Raw genomic sequence first — 27563 nt, forward strand, 5'->3', positions numbered from 1 at the left:
GCTTACCTTTCAAATTCTCTTGTCTTTGTGCATTCTTGGGCTCCTTTACTAATCACTATCAAGAAATCTTGAGTCAAAACAAATGGCACGCGCTCTCGTTTATAGCCAAATTTTTTCTTCTTGTGATCCAAAAAGTGTCCAAAATCTATATGAAACAGCTTTCAAAAATAAGAAATTATGTTATAGTTTGACAAATGCAGAAATACAATATCCTGAATCAATAAATCTAAGAACGCCAAAACAATTTAAAAAGAGAAAGCTATTACTTGTCCATCATCTTTAACCATGATGTTACTATTGTGACGATCTCCAATTCCCAAAATGAAGGTAGCAACACAATATCCAGCACATGAACGTGTAAACAGATCAATGGCTGCATCGTATCTACAAAGAAGAAATAAATGCCTCATGAGCAGTGTGGCAATATAGAGTGATCCAGTCCAAAGAGAGAAAAGATGGTCAAAGTCTGTATCGAGACAATGAAAACAATCACTGACATCAAGGGGAGGAGTAATTATGCCCAAAGATCTGAGAAGTTTTGAGATTCTGCAGTTTTCAAGAAGTTCTAAGGAAATTTCTAGGTATTCTCTGACCAAAGCATAATTCTTGTTATAGTGAAAAAAAACCCAAAAACTTATTATGTCATAAAAATGAATTAAAATGAATTTTTTCTAATTATTTTAACAATAAATTAGAAGTAAAATTTTGAATGTGAAATGTTAATTTTTCTAAAACAGAACAGGCAATAAGAAAAACATCTTTTAGATATCTAAGTTGAATGTACAGGATTTTATTAAATTATAAGCAATTTTGATTATTTAAAAACAATAATCTCAAATATGTCAAAGGTTTCACATATTTTTTTCCAAGTAAATACAGCTGTTTTCTCTGGTCTAACTCTAAAATGTACACAACCATTAGAAGATTTGTCTAACGAAAACTTAGATTAAATAGGAAACTTAGATTAATAGGAATAGTAAACTCACATTTCTCCTTTGTTCTTGTCTTTGAGCCACTGATGTAGTGTGTGGCTGTTGAACTGCAGTGCACCTTTCAGGCCGCCTTTGCACTGAATTTGCATAATAGTGTGAGAATTTCTCACCACCTCAATAAGTCCCACACAGTCACCAATTGACAGACATCCATATGGTAACATTCTGAAAAAGGGTCAAGACATTTGCAATTAGATGATGGAATTTTAAAATAATAAATATTTTAATAGGCTAATACAGCAATATCCTAGCATTTGCAAATTTGTCACACATCACCTTTACTCCCTTAACCTAATTTTAATTTTCTTTTATTATAGTATGACGAACAATCCTAGAAAAATCCTCAAAATTATCTGCTATCATTTATTATAACTTTCAATTGAAAAGGATTTAATTATATATCAGAGAAGCGCTAAGAAAATTATCGTGGCAATTAAAACTTCATAAACATAACTTAAAAGTATGGGTGAATTTCAAGATGTTTGAAACGTAAATAATACTTTAAGGCAGTTCTCAAAATTTTAGTCTCAGGACTCCTTTATACTCTTAGCAATAAACTATTATACAGTAACAAATAACATCTATTATAAAACAAAAAACCTATATTAAAAAAACTTAGAGTGACACTGATTCCCAGTATTTCACATTTCTTTAATGTCTGGCTTAACAGTACTGAGCTGGATTCTGATATATGCTTCTGCATTCAATCTAGTGCAATGTTTTAATAGAAGCAAATGAAGAAAATCTGGCCTTATGCAGGTAGGTAGTTTGAAAAAGGAGTATTGTAATAGTCTTTTTAGATAACTGTAGATATTTTTCTTTGATACTATTCCAAAATTTGACGAGATAGGTTCTCAAGTTGCAATGTGAAATCTAAAACCATATTAATAAACGTTTTATACTCTGTTATATTAAATCCATTTGTCTACCTAGCCTGTGTACAGAACTTTTACTCCTATATGACTTAATAATATTCCGCATTGGTCACTTGGCAGATATTAGTTCACTGAGTTATAGAGGTCTTTCAAATGCTGATACTTTTCATTATACCAACTAAAAAAAAAATCACAATTGTTAATATTATAATTAATAGTTAATCTTATAATAATCTTATAATAATTATTGATCTTATTAAAAAAGTTTTTAATTTGGGGGAAAATGTTTTCAAAATTCTGACTTTTGCTAGAAAGTTCAAATTTGACAATTAATAACAAATTCTGTCAGTTGTTCTCCTTGAAGAGAGGCTCATATTGTTAATTTTCAAAAAAAAAGTCTGCCAAATACCCATGTCTAAATAACCATAGCTTATCTATTAGTTATTCTTTAAGTAAAAATGTGTTCCATAAAAGTCAGCTAGTTCAGCTCATAACTCAAATAACCCACAAATGTTTACCTTGATACAACCATGCTTTGGTATGCAGCATAAGTGCTTTATGGGTACTTTCCATTCATTACACAGAAAATTAAAAAGGACATGTAGTCAAGAGTGGAGATGTGAAGATTTAAAGAGACAATGAAAAAAAAGCACCTAATACCCCAAATGGTATGTAAGTACTAAAGTATAGTTTTTCTTTCTCTGTTCTCATAAATTACTATATATTCTTTCTACCTTTACTTCTTAAATTACTAAAAGAGTAATAGTCTACATTCATTTTCATTTTCTCACTTAATTCCTCTCAGCCTAACTTCTACACCTACCACTCTACTGAGTCAGCTCTTCTTAAAGCTAACCATGAATCATATGAATCATCAAATCCAAAGACCTTTTCGTAGTCTTTATGCTCTTAAACTCCCAGAAGCATTTGACATTATAAATTGTAAATCTCTCCCCTCCTTCGGGTTCTGTGAATCACTTACTCCGGTCCTCTTGCCCTTTTGAACATTTCTCTTATAGAATCTTTTCTTCTACCTGTCCTGGTAAATATAGAAATATCCTAAGGTTGTACTACTGCTCAATCGCTCTTATTTTACATTTTATTACTGTTGAACATAGTTTAAAGAGTCACATAGTCCTGTACGTCATGTTAGAAAAAAAAGCAAACAAGCAGAGTTACCATAAACCTGAATGTACGTTTGGCCCAGTATAAATAAAAATGCTATGATTGTACTTAAATTTACTTATTTAAAATTAAACGTTAAACAAAAAATTTTTACTTAAATTTACTTAAGTTAAAAAAATATTTTAAAAACATTATAAGACTTAAAAGCTTTCCAAAGATCCAATTTACTTTCTAATGACCTAGCTTTAGATTTTTTTCACAGTTATTAATTTACGATTAAATATTGTAATTACCAGAGTTATAGAGTTAAATCCTTCTTTCTATTCTATTTCTGCATTCTCGTTTGTACTCTACTCCCCCAGGGGGGTGGGGTTGGGGTGGGGCGTGGTCATAATAGCATGTGGAGCTCTTAGGACACAGGAAATTATACTAAAAAAGGAAACTTGATTCTTATAGCAGTTATTGTTTTTAGAAAACAGCAGAGATTGAGCCAAAAATCAGGAATTAATTAAAATTGATGACTGAATTTTGTGATTTGGCAGGTTACTTGAGATGTCCATTTTTTCTTTGCATTAAAAGGGTTCTACTATTTGTCACCATTATTTTTATATACCAGCTACTCAACCTATAAGAAGCACACAAATAAACCCTAATCTATGCTGCTGCTGCAGCTAGAATTGACCCCTATGCCCACTTATAGACAAAAATACTTTTGGAGTGGGTAGCCTTAGCCTGAATGACTCTAGATTTGCAAAGAGACGAGAAGAGAAGCAAAAATTACTAGGAGAGATGATGCATCACAGAAAAATTGGAGATAATACTGACAATTGTGGAAGGGTGGGCAGAAGTCAACAGAATGGCAAAAACTTTAAGATTAGTTGCTTTCATAAATTTTGCTGCAAAACTGACTCAAGATAAGAGGATTTAGAAAGTTTTAAAATTAGAAAATTTATATTATGAAAGAAACTTTCACCTAAATTCTTAACTTCTGAAAGAAAATAGGGGCTTTTTGTGTCTCCTATGTCCTGTTCCTAAATAGTGACACTCCAGAGGCAGTTGCAGTCTTTATCAGCTTATAAAAGATAGTTCTTTTTATCTAGCTGAATCTCATTAGCTATTCTAAACCAAGGAAGAGGAGGACAAATGAAAACACCATAGTGTAATTAACTAGCGTTAATTACTATTCCATATATTTCTTTATAGATATATGCCTCTATGTGCTTTATAATTAAAATTTAGTAATAGTTTACTTTTTCAGGATAACTTTCAAAATACATGGTGCTTTATTGGTTACCTACCGAAGATCAAGACCTTGGTTTTGCCAGATATTTTCCATAATGCGGATAATTTGAAGTGTTAGCATATCTTGCCGTAAATCTGAAATTCAAATAATATGTACCACCACTTAATGCCATAAATGCAAATTTGGGTATCATGTCATTATACCGTTTTCAAATGGAAAATAAAGCAAGCTACATTTACTCTTCGATATAATCTATAAGGAAGCAATATTCTGATTCTTTAACCCATTTCTAAAGTATTGCATAAACCCATCTATGTAACAATGTAGGGTAAGCTAAACTGTTTCACAAAAAATTTACTTTAAAATACTTAAAGTACTTATTTTTCTGAATTCTTAAATTTGAATATTTATATTAAAATATTGAGTTAACAGAATTCAGTGCTGAAATGTCATTTCCCAATGGAAACTCATCAGTGATTCCCTGACTACTCCCCCACAACCTGTTCTCCATGTAAATCAGGGCCTTCTCTTACCTGATTCCTTAGCAGATTACACTTTTCCTTTGTACCATGGTTATAATTTTATTTTTGTAATTATTTGTTAACATCTCTCTTTTTTCTGTTAGACTGTAAGTTTTAAGAGGGCAGGGATTGTGTTTTATTTATTCTTATAACCCCATGGTCTAGCACATCAAATATTTATGGAATAAATGGATGCACAAACAGCTAAGCAAATGATAGTCAGAAACTGATTTCAGGCTTTCTGATCCTAAACCTAGTACTTCTTTTCAATAATTATACATACATATTCTAAAGGTTAAGACATCTGCTTAATATTATATTTTACCACGTGCATATTCTTTAAATGGCTTTCAATAGTCTTCATGATTCATAAATATCCTGTATATAAAAAGACATCTAAATTCATGCATCATAAGTTCATTAATACTCTTTCTTACCATCCCCATTTTTGAAGATGATCTCATTGTTCTGAAAGAGTAACTCTGACATGATGTCTGGGTTCTCCCAATTCAACCACAGTGGCCTTTTTGCAGAGGACATAATTCGACACTCTTCAAGCCTTTAAAATAGTGAAAAAACTTTACTAGGCACCTTACCTTTGTTATTCTTTTATTCTCAAAATTATTTTAAGATATGTACACAATATAGTTTTCTGAAGTGTTATAAAAATTTTAAACTTTCTACTCAATTTCATTTATGAATTCATTTCTCAGGGACTATAAAGAAAAAATAAATACTAAGCATAAAAATTTCTTATATAATAGCATGTGAATTTTCAACAAATATAGGGATATATCATTAGTTTTACAGGTGTTACATTCCATTTCTTAGCCTATGATACCAAAATTCTGGCCATAGAGTGTTTTTAACTCTATTATTAAAGTAGTAAACTCATTCTGAATAAATGCAGTCCTGAACTTAAGAAAATTTTACAACTCTTATTTTACAGGGTAGGACAATGGGAGAGGGAGGCATACATAATCGAACATTGTAATTATAACGGACATTTTGACTTTTCTCAAGATTTTCTCCAGAAAGGTACCTATTTAAGTATATCAATAAAATTTCCAATAAAGTACCTTACCTGAGATTTCCTAGTTGATGAGCAGGGTTTAGAGGAGATAGAAAGCCCTGCAGAGCATCCATGAAATCTGGTCGCCGCATTTGCTCAACTAAAAACTTCATCTGTACCTGATAAATAAACATAATCATGGTTAGAAACTGATTTTGTAAAAAGTAAAATTAAGTGTTAATCTTTTTTATACACTGGAACCTCAGTATTATGTAGGCTTTGAATCCATATCCTGGATTGGCTGCATTCTAATTGGAAGAGTTTGTATAACACAGCAAGCACCCAACTCAGGCAGTTTCTTTTTTTCTTTAGTTACAAGTAAATATAATAAATTTTATTCTTTAAAGGTAGCTGAGTCCACTCCTGCTCACAATTCTGGCATCAGAAACAGTATATTTATTCTCTGTTAACCTGTATTTTGTTATACACCAGAACTTCAATAAAATCAACTCAGTCACATTGAATAACATTTAGATTAAAACAATAACTTTCTTTTAAAGATTTTTTTTTCCTCAAGCAATATTAATGAAAATGCTGGAAAAATTCATTCAGTACTCTTAATTTACATTCTCTGTAAATTTACATTCCTTTGGGGACTCGCTAATAAACTGGGATTTTTTTTTTTTTATTGTTGTTGCTGTTTTCATTTCACTAGAGCTGAGAAATGATCTCACTTTTTAGTATAAATATAGTGAAATAAATAAAGGATAAAGAGTAGTAAAAGGCCATGAAAAATCTTCACATTTTATATTCCTCAGAAACATTAAGTTAGACTGCAGATGACTATAGTATGTGATGTATTCACTGAGTGACTGAGTCCATTTTATACTTAGAAATGTAAAAACTATTTCTTTACACTCATTTTCAAGGTCACTTTACTAAAACATAAAAAATGACACAAAATAAAGAAAAATTATTTTTAAAAGTTAGGGCTATATAAAAGAGAAAGGAAGAGAAAGAAGAGAGAACTAACATTTACCGGGCACCTCCCATGTTCTAGGGACTGTGACAGGTGCTTTGCATATCTCACATAATTTAATTCTCACAACAACCCTATGAAGGAAGTATTACTCATATTTTCCAAACGAGGAAAATGAATCTCAAAGACTAAATAATGTGTCTAACATTACACAGCTGAGAGGCAGTGGGACTGGGATCCAAATCCTAATATGCTTGATTCTAAGACACATGATCTGCATATATATCAGGTTCTCAAATAACCCTACCCCATTTCAATGAAGAGAGTCTCAAAAACAAACTAAAGAGTCACATACCTTTTGTGTTTCATCCTTCTTCTCTTGTTTGAGAATGTCAGTTAAGTTAATGAGCTTTTCCATAGCCTCAACTTGCCTATTCAGGTGCTTCAAATACATTCCACATGCACGACAATAGGACTCCAAAAGTAGGCCAAATCTCTGACTAACTGTTTTATTGTGCATCTCAGATCTAAAAGGACAGTGAAAAATTAAAAGAAAAAAAGACCATGTATATATATATATATATATGTACATGTACATATACATACATACATATATAGTCAAGTGAGTATATAATCTTTTTTAAGAAAAGAAAAAAACGATTTTCTAAATCCATTAAATGTTATAATCATACGAACAACAAAATGATTCAAAATCTATCATTTAGAAGTAAAACAATCAAGGGTTTCAAGTAGTTCCTGAAAAATGTAAATTTAATAAACTGGCTTTTAGGTTTATTTCAACTACTTTTCACTTACTTATCTCAGCACAAGATATATAAACATGAAAAAAAGGAAAGTAGGCACAAAAATAATAAAATGAATAGAGAAGGAGTTAATAACTCAGTGAATACTATTTGACTCTGCTAGCATATATGTCCCTTTCTATACTATGTCTGAATTTATTTTAAACCCAGCTTCGAGATTCCACGTTTATTTTAACATTTAAAAAATCATGTTAATTACAAATCTGTTTCTAAATTTAGAAAAAAAGGATATGACCCCCAACTCTGAGTAGCAGATATATCATAATCTACAAAATACTTTTTATACTTAATTAGCTTGTTTTCTAGTAAGAAACTTGAGAGTTTGTTATTATTCTTCTAAATTCCAAGGTAAGAGTTTTTTTCTTTTTTGGGGGGGATATTTTAATCCACATATACAGTGAAACCAACTGCAACATAAATCAACATTAATCTAGCAAATCTAACTTTGCTTAAAGTAGAATCAAAATCTTTAAAAATATTTCAGCCCTCGTTCCTGTATAAAATTCAGTTTTGAATTTTACTGCTTAGTTAATGTTAAGATAAAAAGTTGAGGGGAAGCTCATCATTGGTTCAATATACGTTCAATATAAAAAACTCTTCCAAACAAAAAGTTTGGTATAAAAATAATATATACTTATACATATGTTAAGAAAGTAGTATGTATCTAAAGAATTTAATGAGAAAATAGTTGAACTTACTTTAAATGCCAAAAGAAAAAGTGCCCAATCCTTTGATTAGTCAATGCTTTCTTGAGTAAAAATCTCACAAGCAAGTTATCCAAATACTGTTCATATTTTAGGACCTATGTGTTTGAACACAAACAGACAAAAAACAATTTTACATCAAACAGGGTCAGTTTTTGCATGGTTGGATTTAAATAAAATTTTTTGGAAAGAGAATAGACACTACCGGTAACAAAATTCATTTTCAAAAAAGCATAAAACCAGTTAATGCAGTAGCTTTTGGAAGTTGAATGGATTTAGAATAAAACATTTTTCTATTTTACATTATTTTACCTGTACTAGCTGAATTAGGTACTGAGAAAGTTTGTCATCTGTTAAATATTTTTCCAAGCATCGAACAGCAAAGCCTCGAACCATAGGATCTGGGTAGTTGCAGTCTAGAAGCTCCATAGCCTGTTCAGGTTTGATTGGAGGCCAATCTTTTACCAAGCAGTACATCTGTGCATGAGAAATACCATAAATCATATTTATAAAGCAAAGACAATTATGAATGAACTTTCTAAGACAGTGCCTTAATTTCTTAATTTAAAATTAGTTTAGATAAAAGCCCCTCTTATGAATTAAGTGCTTACAATGTTCAGTTCTAATTAATTTTATCAGTGGAAGTGGTGTGAATAGTATTTTTCTACACATTACTATTATTAATTAATTTAAAACAGTATATTTCACCTCATACTTATTCAGACTTCCTGAGAGAAAACAATTTGAGCAACATACCAATTGTGCAACGTACCAATTTTGTGCAACAGTTATTCAGTAATCTCAAACACACATTTACCTGAGCTACTTCATCTCTAGAATTCCATTTAACGGAGAGAAGCAATTTAGGTAGAATTTCAGGGATAGTTACACAATAGTGTCTGTGTGGAAAAGACAAAACAAAACAAAAAATTCTTTTATGTTATTCAAAAGGCCTAGATGTCTAAATTTTCAACTATGCAATCTTTAAGAAGTTCCAAACACTTTAAAACTCTCTTGCCATTACTAGCCTTCCTTAAAATAAAAAGAAATCAGTATTTAACACTTTAGTTGCATATATAGGTACATATATACTTAGACGCAGTTATAATGGCAATGGGGACAAAAGGAAAATCCAAATGGAAGACAGATACTTACTTAGGAAAAATTATGAGTTTATTGAATAACACTTTTTATAAAGCTCTTTTTATTCACCTGCTTATGCAACATGAATCATGAGAAGAGTCACCACTTCTACTGTGGTCAGTAGACAGAATTTATGTTTTAATGGACTTCATGCAGAAATGCACTACAACTGCTTTATTTAAATAAACCAGTGTGCACTTACCGAGTAGTAGGATAATTTCTTCGTAAATAAAAATAAGGCATTACACTATTACTTGAGGAAATATGAGAAAAAAAAAATAGAGAAAACTCCTAAGAACTGAAATATCTGGAACAACTAAGTCACAACTAAATTGATCTAAAACTATGGAATATTTTTGTGGATTCTGAATTTTATTAAAAAACAAAAATAAAAACCAATCCTAAAAAAAGTCATATTAGGAATTTAGAATTTGAAAAAGCCTTCAATGTGCAAAGTTAGTCCCAAAGCAGCATGGTTTTCTAGAAATACTGGTCTATGTCCACAGCTTTAAAAAGATCAGCCGAAGTCAGTTCTTTCTTTTGTAACATAAGACAGAAACAGAGACCCTCCATGTTAACACTTACCTGTGGCTCCACAGAAAATCTTTCTCTTGCTCAGTGATTTCAGATAGAGGATCTCGGGTACAAATTGCTCGGAGCTGTTCTTTATCATTTTCCCTTAATTCGTTGTCTCTGGCTAGTCTGTTACTCTGTAAAATAAAGAAATATCTTATGTAATTTTCTTTGCCACATTTGCCACCCAGAATTCATGACTGACCTACAAAAAAAGAAAACTGTCAATAAACTTTATATTGCTTATTAACTGTTGTGAAATAGTTTACTATTCTCATTGAAATACTTTATTTTCAGGGAAAGGGAAGAATCAACTTAAGATAGTATTTATGGAACAAATCCAATAACTTACTTGGTTAACATTACCATCAATCACAGAACAGAAAATGTCAAAGTTGGTCAGGGAAAAGATCTGACTGGGATACTAGGGGATAGTAGTGAATAATTTACTTCTCATTCTGATGAGGCCCTTTTCTAGTAGTCTATTAACTAATCTGTTAATATTTCTAGAATAAGAGAATAAGAAATAGTAAAATAATAAAATAAAAACATAAATTCTTTCATAATCTTTGCTTGAATATATCCTTATAATCACTCAAAGGCTTTCAAATTTAAAAGTAAAAATAAATAAGGGAAAAAAGGAAAAGATACACCCCCATTAATATACCATATATTGAGTGTACAGAGACTAAAAAGAAAATACCATAACTTTCAGTATAATTCTAAAATTCCAAGTAATGTACTTATTTCCTTTAAATATAGATAAAGTAACTACATAATGAATAATTATGAGTGTATTACACTACATTATGCAAAACAAATATACATCGCTTAGAATGGGTTACACATATTCCTAATGGCTAAAAATGAAAGCAAATATTCATGCTACTTGGTTTTTATACATTTAAAAATTGTTAATTTATCTAACAGCATAAAGAAATTACTGGCACATATTCATTCAACAAATATTTATTAAAACATGTATTGTGTGTCTTCTCTTGTTCTTACTGTTGGGGTCATAAAATAGTATAAGAACCTGTACTAACAGGGCCTCCATTATAGTGGGAAATTAAATGAACATATAAGAAAAACACTGGAGAGTTGATATACTCTGGGTGATGTCACTGAGAATGAGTGGCTACTTTAGAACGGGCATTTGAAAATGGCCTCCAGGAAGCTAGTATTTAATTCGTAATCTAAATGAAAAGAAAGGACCAGCCACACCAAGATCAGGAAAAGACTACTGCAGATGGAGGGAACAATGAACATGCCCCAAAGAGAGAATGAGTTGGGTGAAGGAGAAACAGTAAGAAGGCCAGTGAGCCTGAAGCCCAGTCGATGAGGGAGAAGAGTGACAGGAAGTCAAGTTTAGAGCATTAAAATTTGTGGTCAGGGTAAAAGGTATGGATTTTTAGTGAAAGCTATTTAAAGGATGAATACCGTGATTTGATTTATGTTTAATAAAGATTATTCTGGCTGCTCTGTGGAAGGAGGGAAACCAGTTAGGAATCTATTGCAATTGTCCAGGTAAGAGAAAATAAATACTTAATCTTCAATTCACCAAGAAAAGTAGTCGTTACTATTTACCATCTGGGTCTAATAGACTCTTAATTCTTTTATGTTACTTACTTATTTTTATTTTTTATATTTTTAACATAAAATAATTTAAAGAATAAAGTGATGTGGAAAAACAATTATGCTAGACATCTTAATAAGAATTTAAGCATAGTAAAACCAAACTTATAATCCAAAGAGGGCAACACCTTTTGAATGCAACTACTTGCTTGCTCATTAACTACCGTGCATGATCTTGGAACATATCCATTTTGTAAATACTGGTTCCAGATTTTAAATACATATCTACTAAGTTCTAGCTTATCATTACTTCTGGTTTTTCTTCTCATATTTGCATGTCAAAATGCAATACTTTTGCAAACTTTGGTAGTTCATAATTTCATTAGAATGGCCATTTTCTTTGCTTCATAATTGTAAAACATTTCTATTTTCTATTTACATATATCAGAATAATCAATTCAAGGAATTTAAAAATTTCTACATCACCTTTTTCCTTCCAGTCATCTTTATATATACATTTGCCTGAAGCATTTATCCACTTAGAAAGTGTATCATAAAAGATGGAAAGAATACTGTAAAACATAAAGTGTAGTCCGGGCTCTTATAAAAAAGATATCATGTCATGGAGTCATTCCCATTGAATGACTAATTGAATGTGAATACCATATTTCCTTTTTGTCCTTGGAAATATATTGTTTACTCATCATTTCTTGAGCTTGAGAAAATTCATCTAGGTTATTGTCATCTGAATTTTTACTTATATGATCAATTCACCATTATCATTAGAGTCTAAAGTTGTGGTTCTTAACTGAGGTGATTTTGTCTGTCCCCTCCACTTCCCAGGGCCTTGAGATTGTTTGGAGACATTTTTGATTGTTACAACTTGGTCTACTGGCATCTAGTAGGTACAAGCCAAAGATGCTGCTAAACTTCCTATAATGCACAGAACAGCCCCTACAACAAAGAACTATTTGACCCAAGATGTCAACAGTTTCGAGATTGAGAAATTCTGCTTTAGAGTGCTATTATCTGTCTCTTTGCATTCTGATTTGTCTAAAAATTGTGAAATATTTTCTTCTGTCAATTTTCTTCTCTTTGTCATTATGAGTGGAAAGGGAAAATTTCTGAATTCTAAACAGTGTTCAATGAGAACCTAAAAAAGAACAAAAAACTGCAAAGGTGGTGTTTGCAGACTTCTTTATACCTCTAGAAAGATGATGGAAGACACTGGGCAATGCAATTAGAAGAATGAAGGATGATATAATATTGATGATTTATTTCACTATTTTATCATATTTCTAGGCTATTCTATCCTATGTTTTTATATTACTTTAGTTTTTTTTAAGTATAGTTGGAAGTATTTGATGAATATTAATTAAATAGGAAAACTAAGGTCCCATAACATACCTTAGATTTATAAAAGTTTCAACAGACTCAATATTAGTTGAAAGATAAAATCTTTAGTTTATTATAAAAATATTTTTTTTAAAAAAGTTCTAGCAAAAAAAATCATAAAATATCAATCCTTACAAAGTGTTAGATCTGCTCAAAAAAGAAACTCAAAAGTTAAAATTGGCTCCAATAGACCCTGATAGTAAATTGAATTCAATGGCTGAATGAATAAAATAGGAGAGAATGAGTTTTCAAGTGACTTTACTCTTGTAACTCAGTTTATAGGTATAACTAATTGGACAAGACTATGGACATGTCATGGGAATGCTTACCCTGATAAAAAATTAAGGAATTCCTGTTCAGTTATAACAGAATGGTTAAGAGTAAGAGGTTTAATACTTATTAAAGAGTGATATCAAATAAGTTATTTAGATTCCTTAAGCCTACTTCCTTACTGGTGAAATAAGGATTATATTAATATCTACCTTTATAGAGATTGTTTTTAAAATAAATAACACGTGAAAAGTGATTGGTGTGGCATTTGGTACACAGTAAGCACTTGATAAATATTAACAATTCTCGCCAAAGAAATAAACTTATAGAATAGTGGCTACGTTTTTCAAGAAAGAGAATCTCTTTTTAATGTCAAAAAGTTTATACTTTTAGTATCTGATAGAATTCAGTAATGATTTTAAATTAATTTGTACTTAGTATATAAAGAATTTATTATACTGCAATATTGTCCTAGAGCCTATAGTAGCTATGCCAGTGTAATTAAAACACATAAAACCCTTTCATACATACAAAGAGGATGTATCCAAATCCGCTGATTATAATTGATACTTAAGAAAACTCAGTGATTTGCCTTACCAGTCCTGCGTGGGCATAACTAAATCCTGCTTCTCGGGACACAGACCAATTGGCATGCTCTTCAATCACTGACATATCTGGAAACTTTACCACACTGCTGAACCAGTCAAACTCCAACTCTAAGCATGGAGTTTCCTAGGAGATGCGATAAAAGTTATTATATATATTGTGTTTGACTGTCATAAAAAGAAAAAAATTATAATTTATGAAAATAAAAAGCTTACTTTATTTGGATTTGATCCAGTAACACCAATAGGGTTCAGTAAATCTTCTAATCCATGAGGTACTGGCCAAAGATTCAGAGCCATTTTTCCAGATACTAGAGTATCTGTGTAATCAAACAAATTTATATTTCCCCAGGCCAATGGGCAATGTTCCTTAAAAAAAATAAATAAAACACAGAAAAATATTCAATACTGTGTGGATTAGAGAATGTGTTTTAAAACCCTTTTCTTCCTCTGCAAGGAGAATTCAACAACTGCCTCTATAATAACGTCTATAACAAACCACATTAATTTTTTCAAAATATAAGAACTTGCTTTCCTTTTTCTCATTTGAAATGGTATTTTCTTTAATTATTGATACAAAATATTAACCAAAGCATGCAAGATATATATTTGAATGTGGTCATTTAACAGATATTTGTGTGTAGTCGACTTTGCATGTCTAAAAAAATTGTATCAGTATGATCTGAGGACATACTCACTCATCATAAATAAATTCTAGAAGGTAGCCCAAAGTATTCTTCTATGATATATTTATTTATTAAAATGTTTTGTTTATTTTGGATAAAGCAAAAACAATATTCATTTTTTGACAAAAATCCAATCAGCAGTATAATTAGGAGTTTCTAGAAGTGAATATAATTGTTCCTTCTAAAATACTTTACCTCTTTAGCACCCTTTCGGCCTTTAACAGAACAAATGGAAAGGCAAAGTCGAGCAGCACGAGGAAGATCAGGAATGTATATATCATAATTCAGCCACTCATTCCACCTATGTAAAATTTTAAAGGAAAAAAGAATTTACCCAAAAAAAAAAAAAGGCTTTGTCCAGAGTATATAAATGACTCCAACAAAACATCAAGAAAAAAAACAATAGGCATTGAATGGAATGGACATTTCATAAGATCATATCCAAATGGCCAATAGACATGAAAAGTAGTCAATATCAGTTGTCTTTCAGAAAATGCAAAATAAAATATCATGGAGATATCACTGTACAGAGAGATTGGTTAAAACTATAAAGATTAATGATACTAAGGGATGGTAAGGATGTGTACGAGTAAATCTCATATACTGCTAGTGGAGGTGTAATTTATAAACCAATTTTGAAAGCATAATCTACTAAAACCAACCTATGATTCACTCTACCTCTAGTATAAAACCAGATAAATTTGTGCATTTGTGAACAGAATGTTAGTAGAATTATTTGCAATATCCCCAAACTGCAAACAATCTAAATATCCAATAATAGAATAAATTGCAGTGCATTCATATAATGGAATACAGCAATGGAAATGAATACTAGATGAAATCTTGCAAATATTGAGTAAAAGAAGACAGACCAAAAGAATATCTACTCCTTGAGTCTATTTACATAAAACTGAAAAATGGTCAAAACAATCAATAGTGTTACAAGTCAGGATAGTTTAACTGTGGGGTAAAGAGAAGGTTAATGGATTGGGAGAAGATATGAGGAGGGGCTTCTGGAATGCTGTTAAAAGTTCTATTTCTTGATCAGTGTAGTGGTTATATGGGAATTCACTTTGTAATAACTCACTAAACTCTGTAATAATGATTTGTATACTTTTATGTATTTGTGCTATACTTCAGTTAAAAAAAATCAAATTAGCTTATTAAAAAAAGCAAATAGAAAAGAGAAACTAAACAAGATAAAATGATTTTCCTATTATATTACAATATTTAACTACTTTTATATATGATGTAATTTTATTCAGAAGAACCCATTAATTTACATAAGTCAGTATATGAATAAAATAAAAGATATGTTAGCAGAAAGTATTTGAATTTTAGAACTACTTTGCAAGTAAGAAAATTTGACATTCATAATAAGGAAAGAATGAAGTTACTATAAAAAGTGACAATAAAATTCTGTTCAAATTTTAATGATAAATTCTTTTCAATTTACTGAATGTTACATGTGAAATTGTGTCTACATTTGGTGGACATATTTGTAAAGAGCCAAATAAAATAGTTGTTATATATTTTTCAAAAACATTATAAGCACTGGTTAAGAGTATGGACTCAGAACTCACACTACCTGGAGTAGAATCTTGTTTCTACTCTTTTACTCCGTGTGTGACCCTCGCTTTGTCTGTTTTCTTCTTTGAAATGGGACTAATAATAGTACCTACTCTCATACAGTAGTTGTAAAGATTAAATGAGATAACATAAGTAAATCGATTAAAAGAGTAACTGGTCCATGGTAAAAACTGAAGTGCTAGATATTAATTTTGAAAACTCTTCAAATGGCTTCTTCAAAATTCTATTCTATTTTTTGATTATAAATGAAACAAGAATTAACAACAAAATGATATAAAAATTCTATTTTTAATTAGCCACATTAAAATATAAAATTATCAGTAAATAAGTTCTATTTATTCTAGTATCTTTGCTTGCGTATGGATGAGGATAAAAAAATATATATGATCCACTGATACAGAGAAGACTTACATTTAAAATGAGGGAACTTAGCAAGAAGGAATTCTAAAGGAAAAAAGAAACAATACATGCAGGGAGAAGAAATACTGTGGGATTTGATAAGTCCACACACAGTAAATGCACCTAGGCTTTTTATTACTTTTAAATCTTTAGAATTTCTCATAGTTAATGGGAAATATTCTACACACTTTCTATGAGAGCTATAGCCTATGAATACTGTAATTGTTTACAGTAGTATGCTAACCAAATAAAAGCATGTTTGTTCTCCTTAAACACACACAGACACACAGACACACAGACACACACACACACACACACACACACAAAATAAGTTCTTTATATTTAGGCAATGGTTTTATAGATATAGTCCAGATTGATTTTGATTTTGACAGATAACTGGTAACATTTATGAAGAAATCATAAGGTAATTTATCTAGCACATGGGAAGCAAAGATTTGGAACAATTAATCTCAGTAAGAATTTTAAAAATCTACTTTTCTATCTTTTTAATAACTTCATTTTTTTTATTTCTATTTTTTTGGTAAATACAAAAAAGTTTAATATTTATTTAAATATTCATACTTCTACCATAGGGATTTTACCTTTTAGACTAGAGAATTCTTGAAGAAAAGATAACAGAATATGTCTTTATGTCTTTTCTAAATGGCTTTTTTAATTTACTAAAATTTGAACATCTTAATCTTATATCATTAAATAAATTTATCTTTTACTTTTATAAAGCTAGTTTACTTTTTGGTACTTGAAACAACTAGGATAAGTCTACGCAATGTTATTTTGGGTTTTGGCTTGGGGCTTGCTGAACTTCTTAGATTGCTGGTTTTATAGTTTTTACCAAATTTGGAAAAAACATTTTTTTTTTTTTTTTTACTCAAATATTGTTTTACCGTTCCTGGCACAACCACCCCACTCAACCTAGACAGTCATGCAGTATGAGTGGTAAATAAACTTTTGTTCTTCTAACAGAAATTTTAAAAGATCTGGGGATTGTTTGTTGCCACAGCATAAGTTCTAACCCAGCGGTCCCCAACCTTTTTGGCACCAGGGACTGGTGCTCCTATGAGAATCTAATGCCCGATGATCTGAGGTGGAGCTGAGGTGGTGATGCTAGCGCTAGGGAGCGGCTGCAAATACAGATGAAGCTTTGCTCACTAGCCTGCTGCTCACCTCTTGCTGTGTGGCCTGGTTCCTAACAGGCCATGCATGGACTGGTAACAGTCCTGGGAGCTGGAGATACCTGTTCTAACCTACAATGGGTAAGGTAGGGTGAGGAACTATATCCCTTCCTCCAGGTAGAGAAGGCTACCATGTCTTTGAACTTCACCTAGGCTCTAGAATGGTGGTGACCTCTAGCCACCATTCTATCAAAACTTTTTCCTAACTTTTAGGAAAAAGTCCAAATTCATTATGACATTTACTTCTGAAGGATTCACTAGTTAGCTCTATTGCTAGTCTATAAAATATATCTTTAAATTTTAATATCAATTTTAGTTCTCTTAAAATATTGCTGTTATATATTCAGAGGCAGACTTTTATTTCCAAATGATTCTATAGAGAGAGGCAGAGAAATGGCAGGATGGCAAGCTTTTGGATTACACTATCTTTTATTGCATCATTACATCTAGGCAGTAATAATTTAAAATGTTCCCAGTAACTCTGCCTCCTCCTAAGAAATTGATTTATTCCTAAAGACTCTTTATTTGAAAGTCATATTTATCTATTCCTGGAGCAATGTGAAGAAAACTGCCTCAGAGTCCAGCTCAAAGTTGTTTGCCAACTCTCACTTCTCCTTAATGTAAATGGAGATTAAGAAAGAAGTAAAATGCTAAAATAAGCTTATGAATCTAATGTGGAAGAATTATCAATACAAAATTGTAACCGTATTCTGTTCTCTCCTTGATCCAATGAGAAGAGAGAATCAGAAAAACCCTACAGATCAAATTTTACAGAGAATCAATAAAGTGATTCTGTGATTGACAGTCATTTGATAGGAAATCCTTATGTTCTATATGTAAATGTCTGGTAATTTATATGACTTGTATAAAACTAATGATGTGAACTATACTACTTTTCTTGATTACTTTGCTAAACACTAATATGACTTTTGGAGACACAAATCCATATACTTCCTTACCTGGGATTGGAACAAGGTACTCTTTGAGTGTTCACATTATCACATAAGGGTTCTCCTCCATGGTAGATACCTGTTCTAACGTAGATCTGAAAAAAGAAAAAAAAAGTATGTGCATACAAATATATACACACATTCATACACGATACACACACAGCACACATACATACTAGACAGAACCAACATTAAACAATATCAAAATAGTGTAACTGATGTGAATGAGAGAATCCATTAGAAGTTTCTGTTTAGGTATAGCTTTTAGGTTCTTTTCTTCACAGATATAGTAAGTTAATACTGATGCAGATTCTTCACCAAAATTTGCTGCTGCTTTCTAGGGGGACATCAGACTAATAAAAATCGGTACAGGACCACAATTCCTTTAGGCCAGGTACGGAATTCAGTTTTTCATATTTTAAAAAGATAAACTGGTACATATACTAAATATTACTTAACACTTTCGGCAGTTAGAACAACACTCCATGAAGATACTAATATTTCTTCAACAAATACATGAATATTTATAGTAAGTAGGATAAACAAAGACTATAAAAAACCTCGCTTCAGGTCGGGCCAGGTTTTGCTGCCAAATATATTCTGTAAAACTTCTGGTTTTAAGAATTCAGAATTATGGATATTAGAATATTAGAATTAAGGATATTAGAATTACAGACAAAGAACAATAAACTGTGTGATAGCTGAGGTAGGTGGGTGATTTTCTAGCCATCTGAAGACATACTGCAGGTCAAGATTATTATGTTGTTCAATAAAAAAAGGTTTATATAAGATAATAAGTGTCAACACGACTTTACCTTGTCAATGTCTCGAATATTTACATTCACATAGGTTGCACAAAGAATTTTTATTCTGAGTGCGCTATTTATAACCCAAAGGGATTTTGTAGATGTTTCTCCATTCATATACGGTGTAGCTGTGGAGATACGTCTGGAATAAGACGGCATTGTAAAACAGTCCATTGGCAGTTGAGAGTAAAGGCTTTCTTTAGCCATCAGCATCAAATTGGGCATCCTCCCAAGCATTATACAGCTTCTTATGTACTGTAAGAGATTAAGAGGGATGGGGAGAAGCCATTTTTTATAAGGTTTTTCATTTTAAAAGCAACATATAAGAGTATTATGAGAGAATTTACATACTAATTAGCAAAAATGATAAGAAAAATCAAACATTATAGACCACGTTACTTAGAAGCTGTGATATTTAATATTTAAAATACTGACATTTGGGAGTTAGGTTACAACAAAGGATCAACCAAGCACCTCTTGGAACAGAAATTGTGTGTGTGTATATATATATACACATTTCTGCTTTTGATACTATAGTTCTACTCTTAACTGGAAGCAAAAAGAAAAAAAAGAAAAAAGAAATTAAAAACAAGGATCTGAGGATACTCATTACGAAAACACTGCACTTGTTAAAGGAAAAGCAGTATCATTTAGTAAGCTTCTATCATTCAATCTATTAAGCCACATTGATGTCCAGTCAAAGGATTGTTGACTTCTTGCTCTTGTCCCAAAATCTGAGAAACATTTGTTAAAAAATAAAACTAAACAAAAAAATCAGAAAGAGAGAAGATTGATAAAATTATGGGCTATATTAAAAACAAACCACATTGGTCTGAACCTTGAAATGGTAGTTAGGATAAAAATTTTCAATATAAATGCTACTGCATATATATTATAATAGCCTATTTTCTTACCCATAAGCCCCACTAGACTGTAAGTAACCTGAAGGCCAAAGCCATGTCTTGCTTGGTATCATAAATCAGTACTCAGCATATATTTGGTGCAAATATAGTTTCTTCTTATAGTTATTTATTTAATGAATAGAAAAAGCGTAGGGTAGTATTAGTAGTATATCTTAAGTAACAATAAATCATGGATTTTTGAAATATTTAATAGTGCTAGTGCCATTGCTTGAGAGGTTGGTGTAACTGCCAATATGTTTTTATGTTTGTTTGTTTTTTTTTGACAAATGGCATGTTTACTTTATTGCTTACATTGCATATTCAAATAAATCCAAAAAAACCCTTTTTAAAAGAAAGGCACATGAAAAGCCTTTTGTGCAAGTTCCATATTATTTAAAATTCCTATTGGCTAATAAAAGTATTTCCACTATGGAACTAGAGCTATCTAGAAAGCACATGACACATTTTTTTGTGTGCAGAATACCTAAAACATTATTACTCCTTACCTCATGGCACACTTAAACTGTCACCAAATCAAATGTTTGTATCTGAATAATATTATAACTACCGTTACAACTGCAAAAATGTTAATCAGCTTATCCACATATGTACAGTTGGATCCCCAAATATTAATTATATACAATTAAAGGAAGAACGGCATCTGTTCTTTCAAATTTTTTGATTTCTCAAATTAAATAATTATAGTATAAAAATAAACTTATGAATACTATTTACTAATATTATTTATTTTTCAAAAAGTATGTCCTGAAAATACAGATATTAGTTCCCAACATGATTACTTTTTATATTTAAAATTAATGTTTTTCAAACTTGTTACTCACCTTATACTGACTCAGAGGATATTTTTCTAGGAAGTATTCATCACATCCACATACTTTTAAAATATATTTGCCCTGATATTCTAAAACACAAAGTTTTAGTTGTTCAGATGATAACAACATACTTCGAGTTTTTTTCCTGATTGCTTCAGCAATTACTTGTTCTGGCACACAGTCATGATTGATTTTCAGAGTATACTTCTGCTTGTCATTATTTGGAGAAACTATTACCCAAATCACCACTATTATTTGCCCTATAACAGGAAAACATTATTAGATGCAATCGCCATATATTTCATTTTTCAAGAGACAAATTTCAAAAAGTATGCATTACCATTACTCTAACCATAATCAGAAATGACTTAATCAAACCAATTAAATACAGATAAATCTTCAAATCTGATAGGGCCTGCCAGACCATACCCAAATCTCATGTTTTACATCAAGCACAAAAAATTGACTAGTGGGTCGCAAGGACCCGAGACCAAGCTAATTTCCATTCTATACCATGGAATATTTCATGGATACTATTCCTATGAAGAGTGACTCATGACGGTACCAAAGGTTCAACAGTATCGAAAGTGGAAGGGTTTTTGGTAACTATGGGAAAGAATCATGGAGACTTACAGAAAGATGCTGAATCAGAATGAGAGAAGAGATGGGAGAGGAAGGAAAAGATGAGAGTTTCTAGTTTTTTCTTTTTAAGACAAAGTAAGCCAGGACACACACACACAAAAAGAGGATACAAATGGAAAGATTAAAACTATGTTAGAGTGGTCTCAGTGTTCACAGTACAATAACTTAATGTTGGAAATTTTTAATAAACAACTTTAGGGAAAATGAAAAGACCATTCTATTTTAAAAAGTATGCTAGAGCTGAAAAGAATTTCAAATAGAGATGTTACATTGCATTAAACTACTTTAAATAATATGAGTGAAATAGCAATAAGACTATTTTATGCTATCAACAGAATTTTATATTTAACAGTGTATGAGAGTTAACCTTTTCTATAACTTCAAATTAAAACTGTTCCTTTGTTACCTTGAAAAACATATTTTTCTGATATATTTCATTTCCAAAACAATATAGTTGATATATTTTCATGTTCACTTAATTCTAGAAATTCATATATCAAGTGTCAAAAGTCTACTTATATATCATCACCCATTATGATCAGATTTAATTACTACATTTAATATTAAGAAATTTATTTTTCTTTGTATTTATGATAAATAATATGATGTAAAGTGTTTCCAAAATTTCATAAAATGTTTCTATTTATTCTTGTTTTTATCTATAAAAAAATAATGAGCTGTAATTCTGTAATAGTGAATTTCAAACTCAAAAGTTCTTTAGTTTTACTCTGAGATAAACAATTCACCAAGGGATCAGCACCGTATGCACACAATTCAATTAATAAATATTTATTGTACACAAGCTGTATACCTGGCACTGAACTATATCTTGTCAATATAAGCAATCCCTGACTTTAAGTAGCTTATCATCTAACTGGGGTAGAAAATATAGACACAGATAGAAGTTTTCACTGTAGACTGACAATTTTCTTACCTTTATCTAATTTATTATATATGTGCTTTGGCAGTTCAGGTGAAGATTCTACATTTGGAGGATAGACATACATTGCTCTACTATGAGGTGAGTTAAGATCCCTAAGATCCACAGCTTCTTTACAAACATTCAGAATATTCCTTCGGAAGTCCTGAACTTCTGGATCTTTAACCATATCGAATTCACACACTGGCATGCCAATAGCAAAGCCTTAAAAAAATTACACAAAGAATATTACATTCCATTAAATTCACAGTATGAACATGTTTCTTATAAATAGAAAACTTGGTAGATTTGGAAGATCACAATAAAGAAGTTTCTCTAGGTTTAAAAAAATTTTGATGAATATAGTAAGAGTTAAGGACTCAAATATTTTTAATTGTTAAATAAAATATATTTAACAATTTGGAGCAAAGGCAGCAAACATTATCCATATCAATGACTTTTTAAAGAATAAAAAAACAAAACAGATATAAAAAATCTAGGTCAACCCTACATATGATACTTCTTAAAACTTTACAGAGTAATATCGAGGTGTTAAAAATAATTCCTTAGCCCAACAGTCAAAAAATACTTTAGATTTATAATGATTTTTATTTCAAAATCTATTTATTTAAGTTTACAAAGGTAATTAACTGGTTCAGACAGAAATATTTTGGTAATGAGAAAACAGTTGTTTCACAGTTATTTGCATTTAGAATAGGATAACAATGCCCTTTAGTCAAAAATTATATCATACCAATTTCTCGATTGAGGATCTTTTCTTCACGGTTGCCTACTGGCTCAATTACTTTTAAAAAGGGTTGAAAGAGCCGAAGGTCACAAAGTCGTCTTGTTTCATCAAAAAATTCTTCCCTTTCTGCTTCTTGGGTAACACTTACGAAAATGTAAGAAGATTCATCTTGAAGAAGTTGATGGAGAGGGTATTTTCTTGCTTCTTTAAAAAGTTCATGCTTTATAGTTATTAATGTAGCCTCACGGAGGCATTCTAAAGTCACTATCATTCCATTTGGTAGTAAACATTCTACTAGGATTCTTGGGGGCATCAAGTGGATGCCCCACAGTTCACCTGATGATGGTCTTGGAGGCATTGTTCTGATCCTTTAAAAGTTTTACATATAAAACTACTTTCAGGAATTAGATGTGTGGCTGTTCCAAAGCAGAAATCTAAACCAAAGAAGAAAAATGTTATGTTAAAAGGGAAACAACTATAGAAGAATAGATTTATGGCATTATTAAATGGAAAAATTCATTTTCTGTAGTTTGAATTAATTATGGTAAGTAATAATAATTCATCTTAAATATTTAGGTGGAGACTTGCTCCAAATTAGGCTGAATGAACTGACTGCAAAGCAGAAAATAGAAAAATCACTTGTATTTATTATTTAACAAAGTCATTTAATTTAAAAAATATTTTATTTGAATGGATATTTTTAAAGTTAGGTCTTACCAAGACAGAGCTGAGGCTACGGGAAGAATGAACATTAAGTTGTAATTGAAACCAAAATTCCAATCACATATGATCTCTATCATTCTCTTCTACTTTATCGAGTAGAATTTTGGCTGAAAAGGATCTTTTAGATCATGGGTCAACTGCTCTAATTTTAAAGATGAGTAAAGGCTAGAGGAGTCAAGTCTTTTCCTTTTTCAACCTTACTTCCACCCTGTGATAATGACAAATTATATAGTTTTTTTTTTTCCTTTCTTAAATCAATCTTTGCAATTTCCTCCTTTTTTTAATACTGATTATTATATAAGTGATATCTTGGACCACTCTGCTTTTAAATTATAATTTAGGTATATATTTCCTGCAATATAAAGTGTCATCAATACATTTTCCTTGAGATATGATAATAAATTTGCAATGATCTATCCACTTTATCAAATAACCCAGTCCTAATACTTCTGATTGAAATGAATTGATCTAAACATAAATGAGACTCATTGACTGTAAGTGTAATGGTCCAACCAACTGCGTACAGCACTTGTAATATTTTAAAAAATATTTATTATAATTTGAAGTCCTCATTTTTAGATGTCAACAATCTTGGTTTTCTTTTGGAAGACACTGTCAAAACCCACAAAGCACAAGTTTATTTACTGATGTTTATATTTACTTTTTTTCTTTTATTCAGTAAGCTAAACTGTAAAGGTATTAAAAAAGGTAAAGTGAGAGATAAAACAAAATGAAAAGCTAGAAAAAATAATCAAAAGGCCCAGATAACTTACTTTGTTTGATTACTCTATCAGGCACCACGGACAACAGCTATAAATGACACTTGTTTATGCACTAAAAATGTACTGGTGCTGTCTGCAGGACCAAGTTAGGTGCTGGGAATATGATGATAAATGAGACACATGGCCCTTGCCCTCAAAAGACAAAGTCAAGAATGTGAAGATTATGTGTATGTTGGCTGTGGGGTAATTACATTCACAAGTACGAAACAGAAAAAAATGCTCTCAGACAGAAGTGCCAGGTGCTATAAGTCCATAGCTGTTACCTCACTCAATGGAAGTTGGAGTGGGAAGGTTTCCACAGGAGGAAACATATAAACTGATTTTTTTTTTAAGGATAAGCAGGAATTGAGCAAACACAATAAGAGGTGAGGAGCACGATGCATCTAATCCACTGGCCATCTCTAACTCTATTTCATACCCATCAACAAATTCTGTTAAGTCTATCTCCTGAATCTATCTATGCTCCTTCACTATCACTCTTAGTGCCTTGGGTCAGGCCAATACTATTTTTTTGTCTGGACCACTGCAAAGACCTAAATGGTCTCACTGCATCTACGTTTGCCCCCTACAATCAATCCCCTCTTTCACCTCACAGCTAGTGTGACCTAGAGAGGGCAGCATGGCCTACTTTGAGCAGATATTTGTGCTGTACCAATTCTCAATGGAAAACAAGTGTTTATGATATGCTTCAGAGTTTTAGCATATGAAAGAGGTGAGAGGTAGAAATAGCAGAAATTTCCGGCCCCCTTCCCCAACCTCTGGAAATACAGAAATCAATTGGAAGACAATAAAGAATATAAAATTATTTTTTAATAGATGAAGTTTTTTTTTTCAAATTTATAAAAGATACCACTGAAGTTATAGGATTTAAAATATAATTATCCTATTTCCTATATTTTTAGAAGAAAATTCATTGGCTAGTAAAAAGACCAGATGGATCAATCTGTGTGTATAATTATAGAAGTGATTTAAGCTAAGCTTTTTAAAACATACAAAAAAATTTGAAGAATGCAAGAGAAAATGCCAAATGACTACTTTTAAATGATGATCTGTCTGCATAAAAAGTTCAAATAAAAACAAAACCAAACCACAAGCCACACCAAAACAGCAGCTGTGTTTATAGTTTTCTTTGTTGAAAGGCACTAGCAAGTCTATGTTATGGAATCATGGGGGAAACTATTTTATATAATAAATAACCCCCAGAGTCTCATACATTCCCTAAGAACTAGTAAAAGAGATGTCTAACACAGTAGACAGATCACTGATTCTAATCTTTATTCTACTATAGTATATTTATGGGCAATTAACAACTATGAAATACTCAAGATGTACTCTTCTCATAAGAGAATACTTCAATCATAGCCATAAAACACTTGGAAAACCTGGAAGGCATGCACTGTTGACAGTATGGTAGTGCTACACCAAAGAGAGAGGATAACCTTCTTACCTATCCTCTTATGCCAAGACTTATTCTGCGCAAACCATTACCTCAGAGCTCATGTGAACAGAAGTGTAGAAAAGGCAAATGTAGCTAGTATTTACTATTTAGTATATATGATGTACTCAGAAAGACAATAATCCTTTTGGGGTAGGTATTACCACTTTACCTTAGGAAACCTAAGATCAGAGAAGTAAAGTTATTCACCACCAGTAAATGTTAGATATGAATTCTGAACCTAGGTCTAGGTCTTTCAAAGTGCATGCTGCTAACTGGGCTTTAGTTATGACCAGGTAATATTCATTAATAGTGAATAAGAGAATGGGCTCTAAAGTTACACTGGATTCAAATTCTGGCTGCCTTAATTAATAGTTGTGTGGCCTTGAGAAGTTTAATTCATCTCAATGAACATTTTTTTTCCTCATTTGATAATTGGGATAATGGTATATACTTCATCGGATTGTTGTATTAGATGAGGTAATACAAGAAAAACACGTAAGTAAAGAGATTTGCACACAGTAAGCTCTCATTAAATGTTAAATATTACTATTAGTAAACCTGTAAAGTACACCCACATTATGTTTTCAAGCTATTATGAATTATCCAGGAATGACACCATACAGGGATGGGAAAAAGGAGTTTGGGTTGTTTTACTGAAGGAGGCAAATAAAAAAGGAGCTTCATAAGCAGTGCCAACTTCAAGAGCTGAAAGTTGAAAGTAGTATTGGTAATGCAAGGCTCACGGACAAGTTTGGAACAGTAGTGAGTGGCTCAGATGCTGAGACTTTTGCAGCTGCTTCTAGTTCCCCAGACTCCTAATATTCCTATTTAAATGGTACAGCTATCCTACAGCTTAGGAGTGGAGAATCCCTTACTTCCTCTCAAACTCCCTTTTTTGGAGAAATATCTGCTTGTGCTAGGCTCTAGGCTAAATATGCTATGAAAAAAAGGTAAATAAGATGTTTTCCCTTCTGCTGTTGAGGGACTCTCAGTTTATTTGGGGAAAGACAAGACACAGAAACAACTTCAACAATGGAAAATTGCTGTAAGACAAAATATGAACTTTGGAAAAGTTATAAGAAATCTTGAACTGCCTGAGGTTAGGGAAGGCATCAG

The 27563-nt window shown here is 31.3% G+C and overlaps 1 protein-coding gene across 1 annotated transcript in view; it reads right to left on the bottom strand.

The window, feature by feature from the left end:
* Positions 1-27563, bottom strand: part of PIK3CA (phosphatidylinositol-4,5-bisphosphate 3-kinase catalytic subunit alpha) — a 35975-nt gene that overhangs the window by 5106 nt on the left and 3306 nt on the right. The window contains exons 2-20 of the mRNA XM_011383128.2: positions 23511-23938; positions 22772-22981; positions 21205-21455; positions 19470-19715; positions 18664-18749; positions 14718-14823; positions 14053-14205; positions 13829-13963; positions 10004-10128; positions 9093-9174; positions 8588-8752; positions 8270-8373; positions 7103-7274; positions 5841-5947; positions 5194-5315; positions 4291-4369; positions 987-1157; positions 267-384; positions 7-158 (exon numbers count right to left, since the gene is read on the bottom strand). Of these exons, the coding sequence (XP_011381430.1) occupies positions 7-158; positions 267-384; positions 987-1157; positions 4291-4369; positions 5194-5315; positions 5841-5947; positions 7103-7274; positions 8270-8373; positions 8588-8752; positions 9093-9174; positions 10004-10128; positions 13829-13963; positions 14053-14205; positions 14718-14823; positions 18664-18749; positions 19470-19715; positions 21205-21455; positions 22772-22981; positions 23511-23862 (2936 nt within the window). The 5' untranslated portion in view covers positions 23863-23938. The remainder of the gene's footprint in view (positions 1-6; positions 159-266; positions 385-986; positions 1158-4290; positions 4370-5193; positions 5316-5840; positions 5948-7102; positions 7275-8269; positions 8374-8587; positions 8753-9092; positions 9175-10003; positions 10129-13828; positions 13964-14052; positions 14206-14717; positions 14824-18663; positions 18750-19469; positions 19716-21204; positions 21456-22771; positions 22982-23510; positions 23939-27563) is intronic.

The sequence above is a fragment of the Pteropus vampyrus genome, unplaced genomic scaffold (genome assembly GCF_000151845.1).
Source record: "Pteropus vampyrus isolate Shadow unplaced genomic scaffold, Pvam_2.0 Scaffold14, whole genome shotgun sequence".
NCBI lineage: Eukaryota > Metazoa > Chordata > Mammalia > Chiroptera > Pteropodidae > Pteropus > Pteropus vampyrus.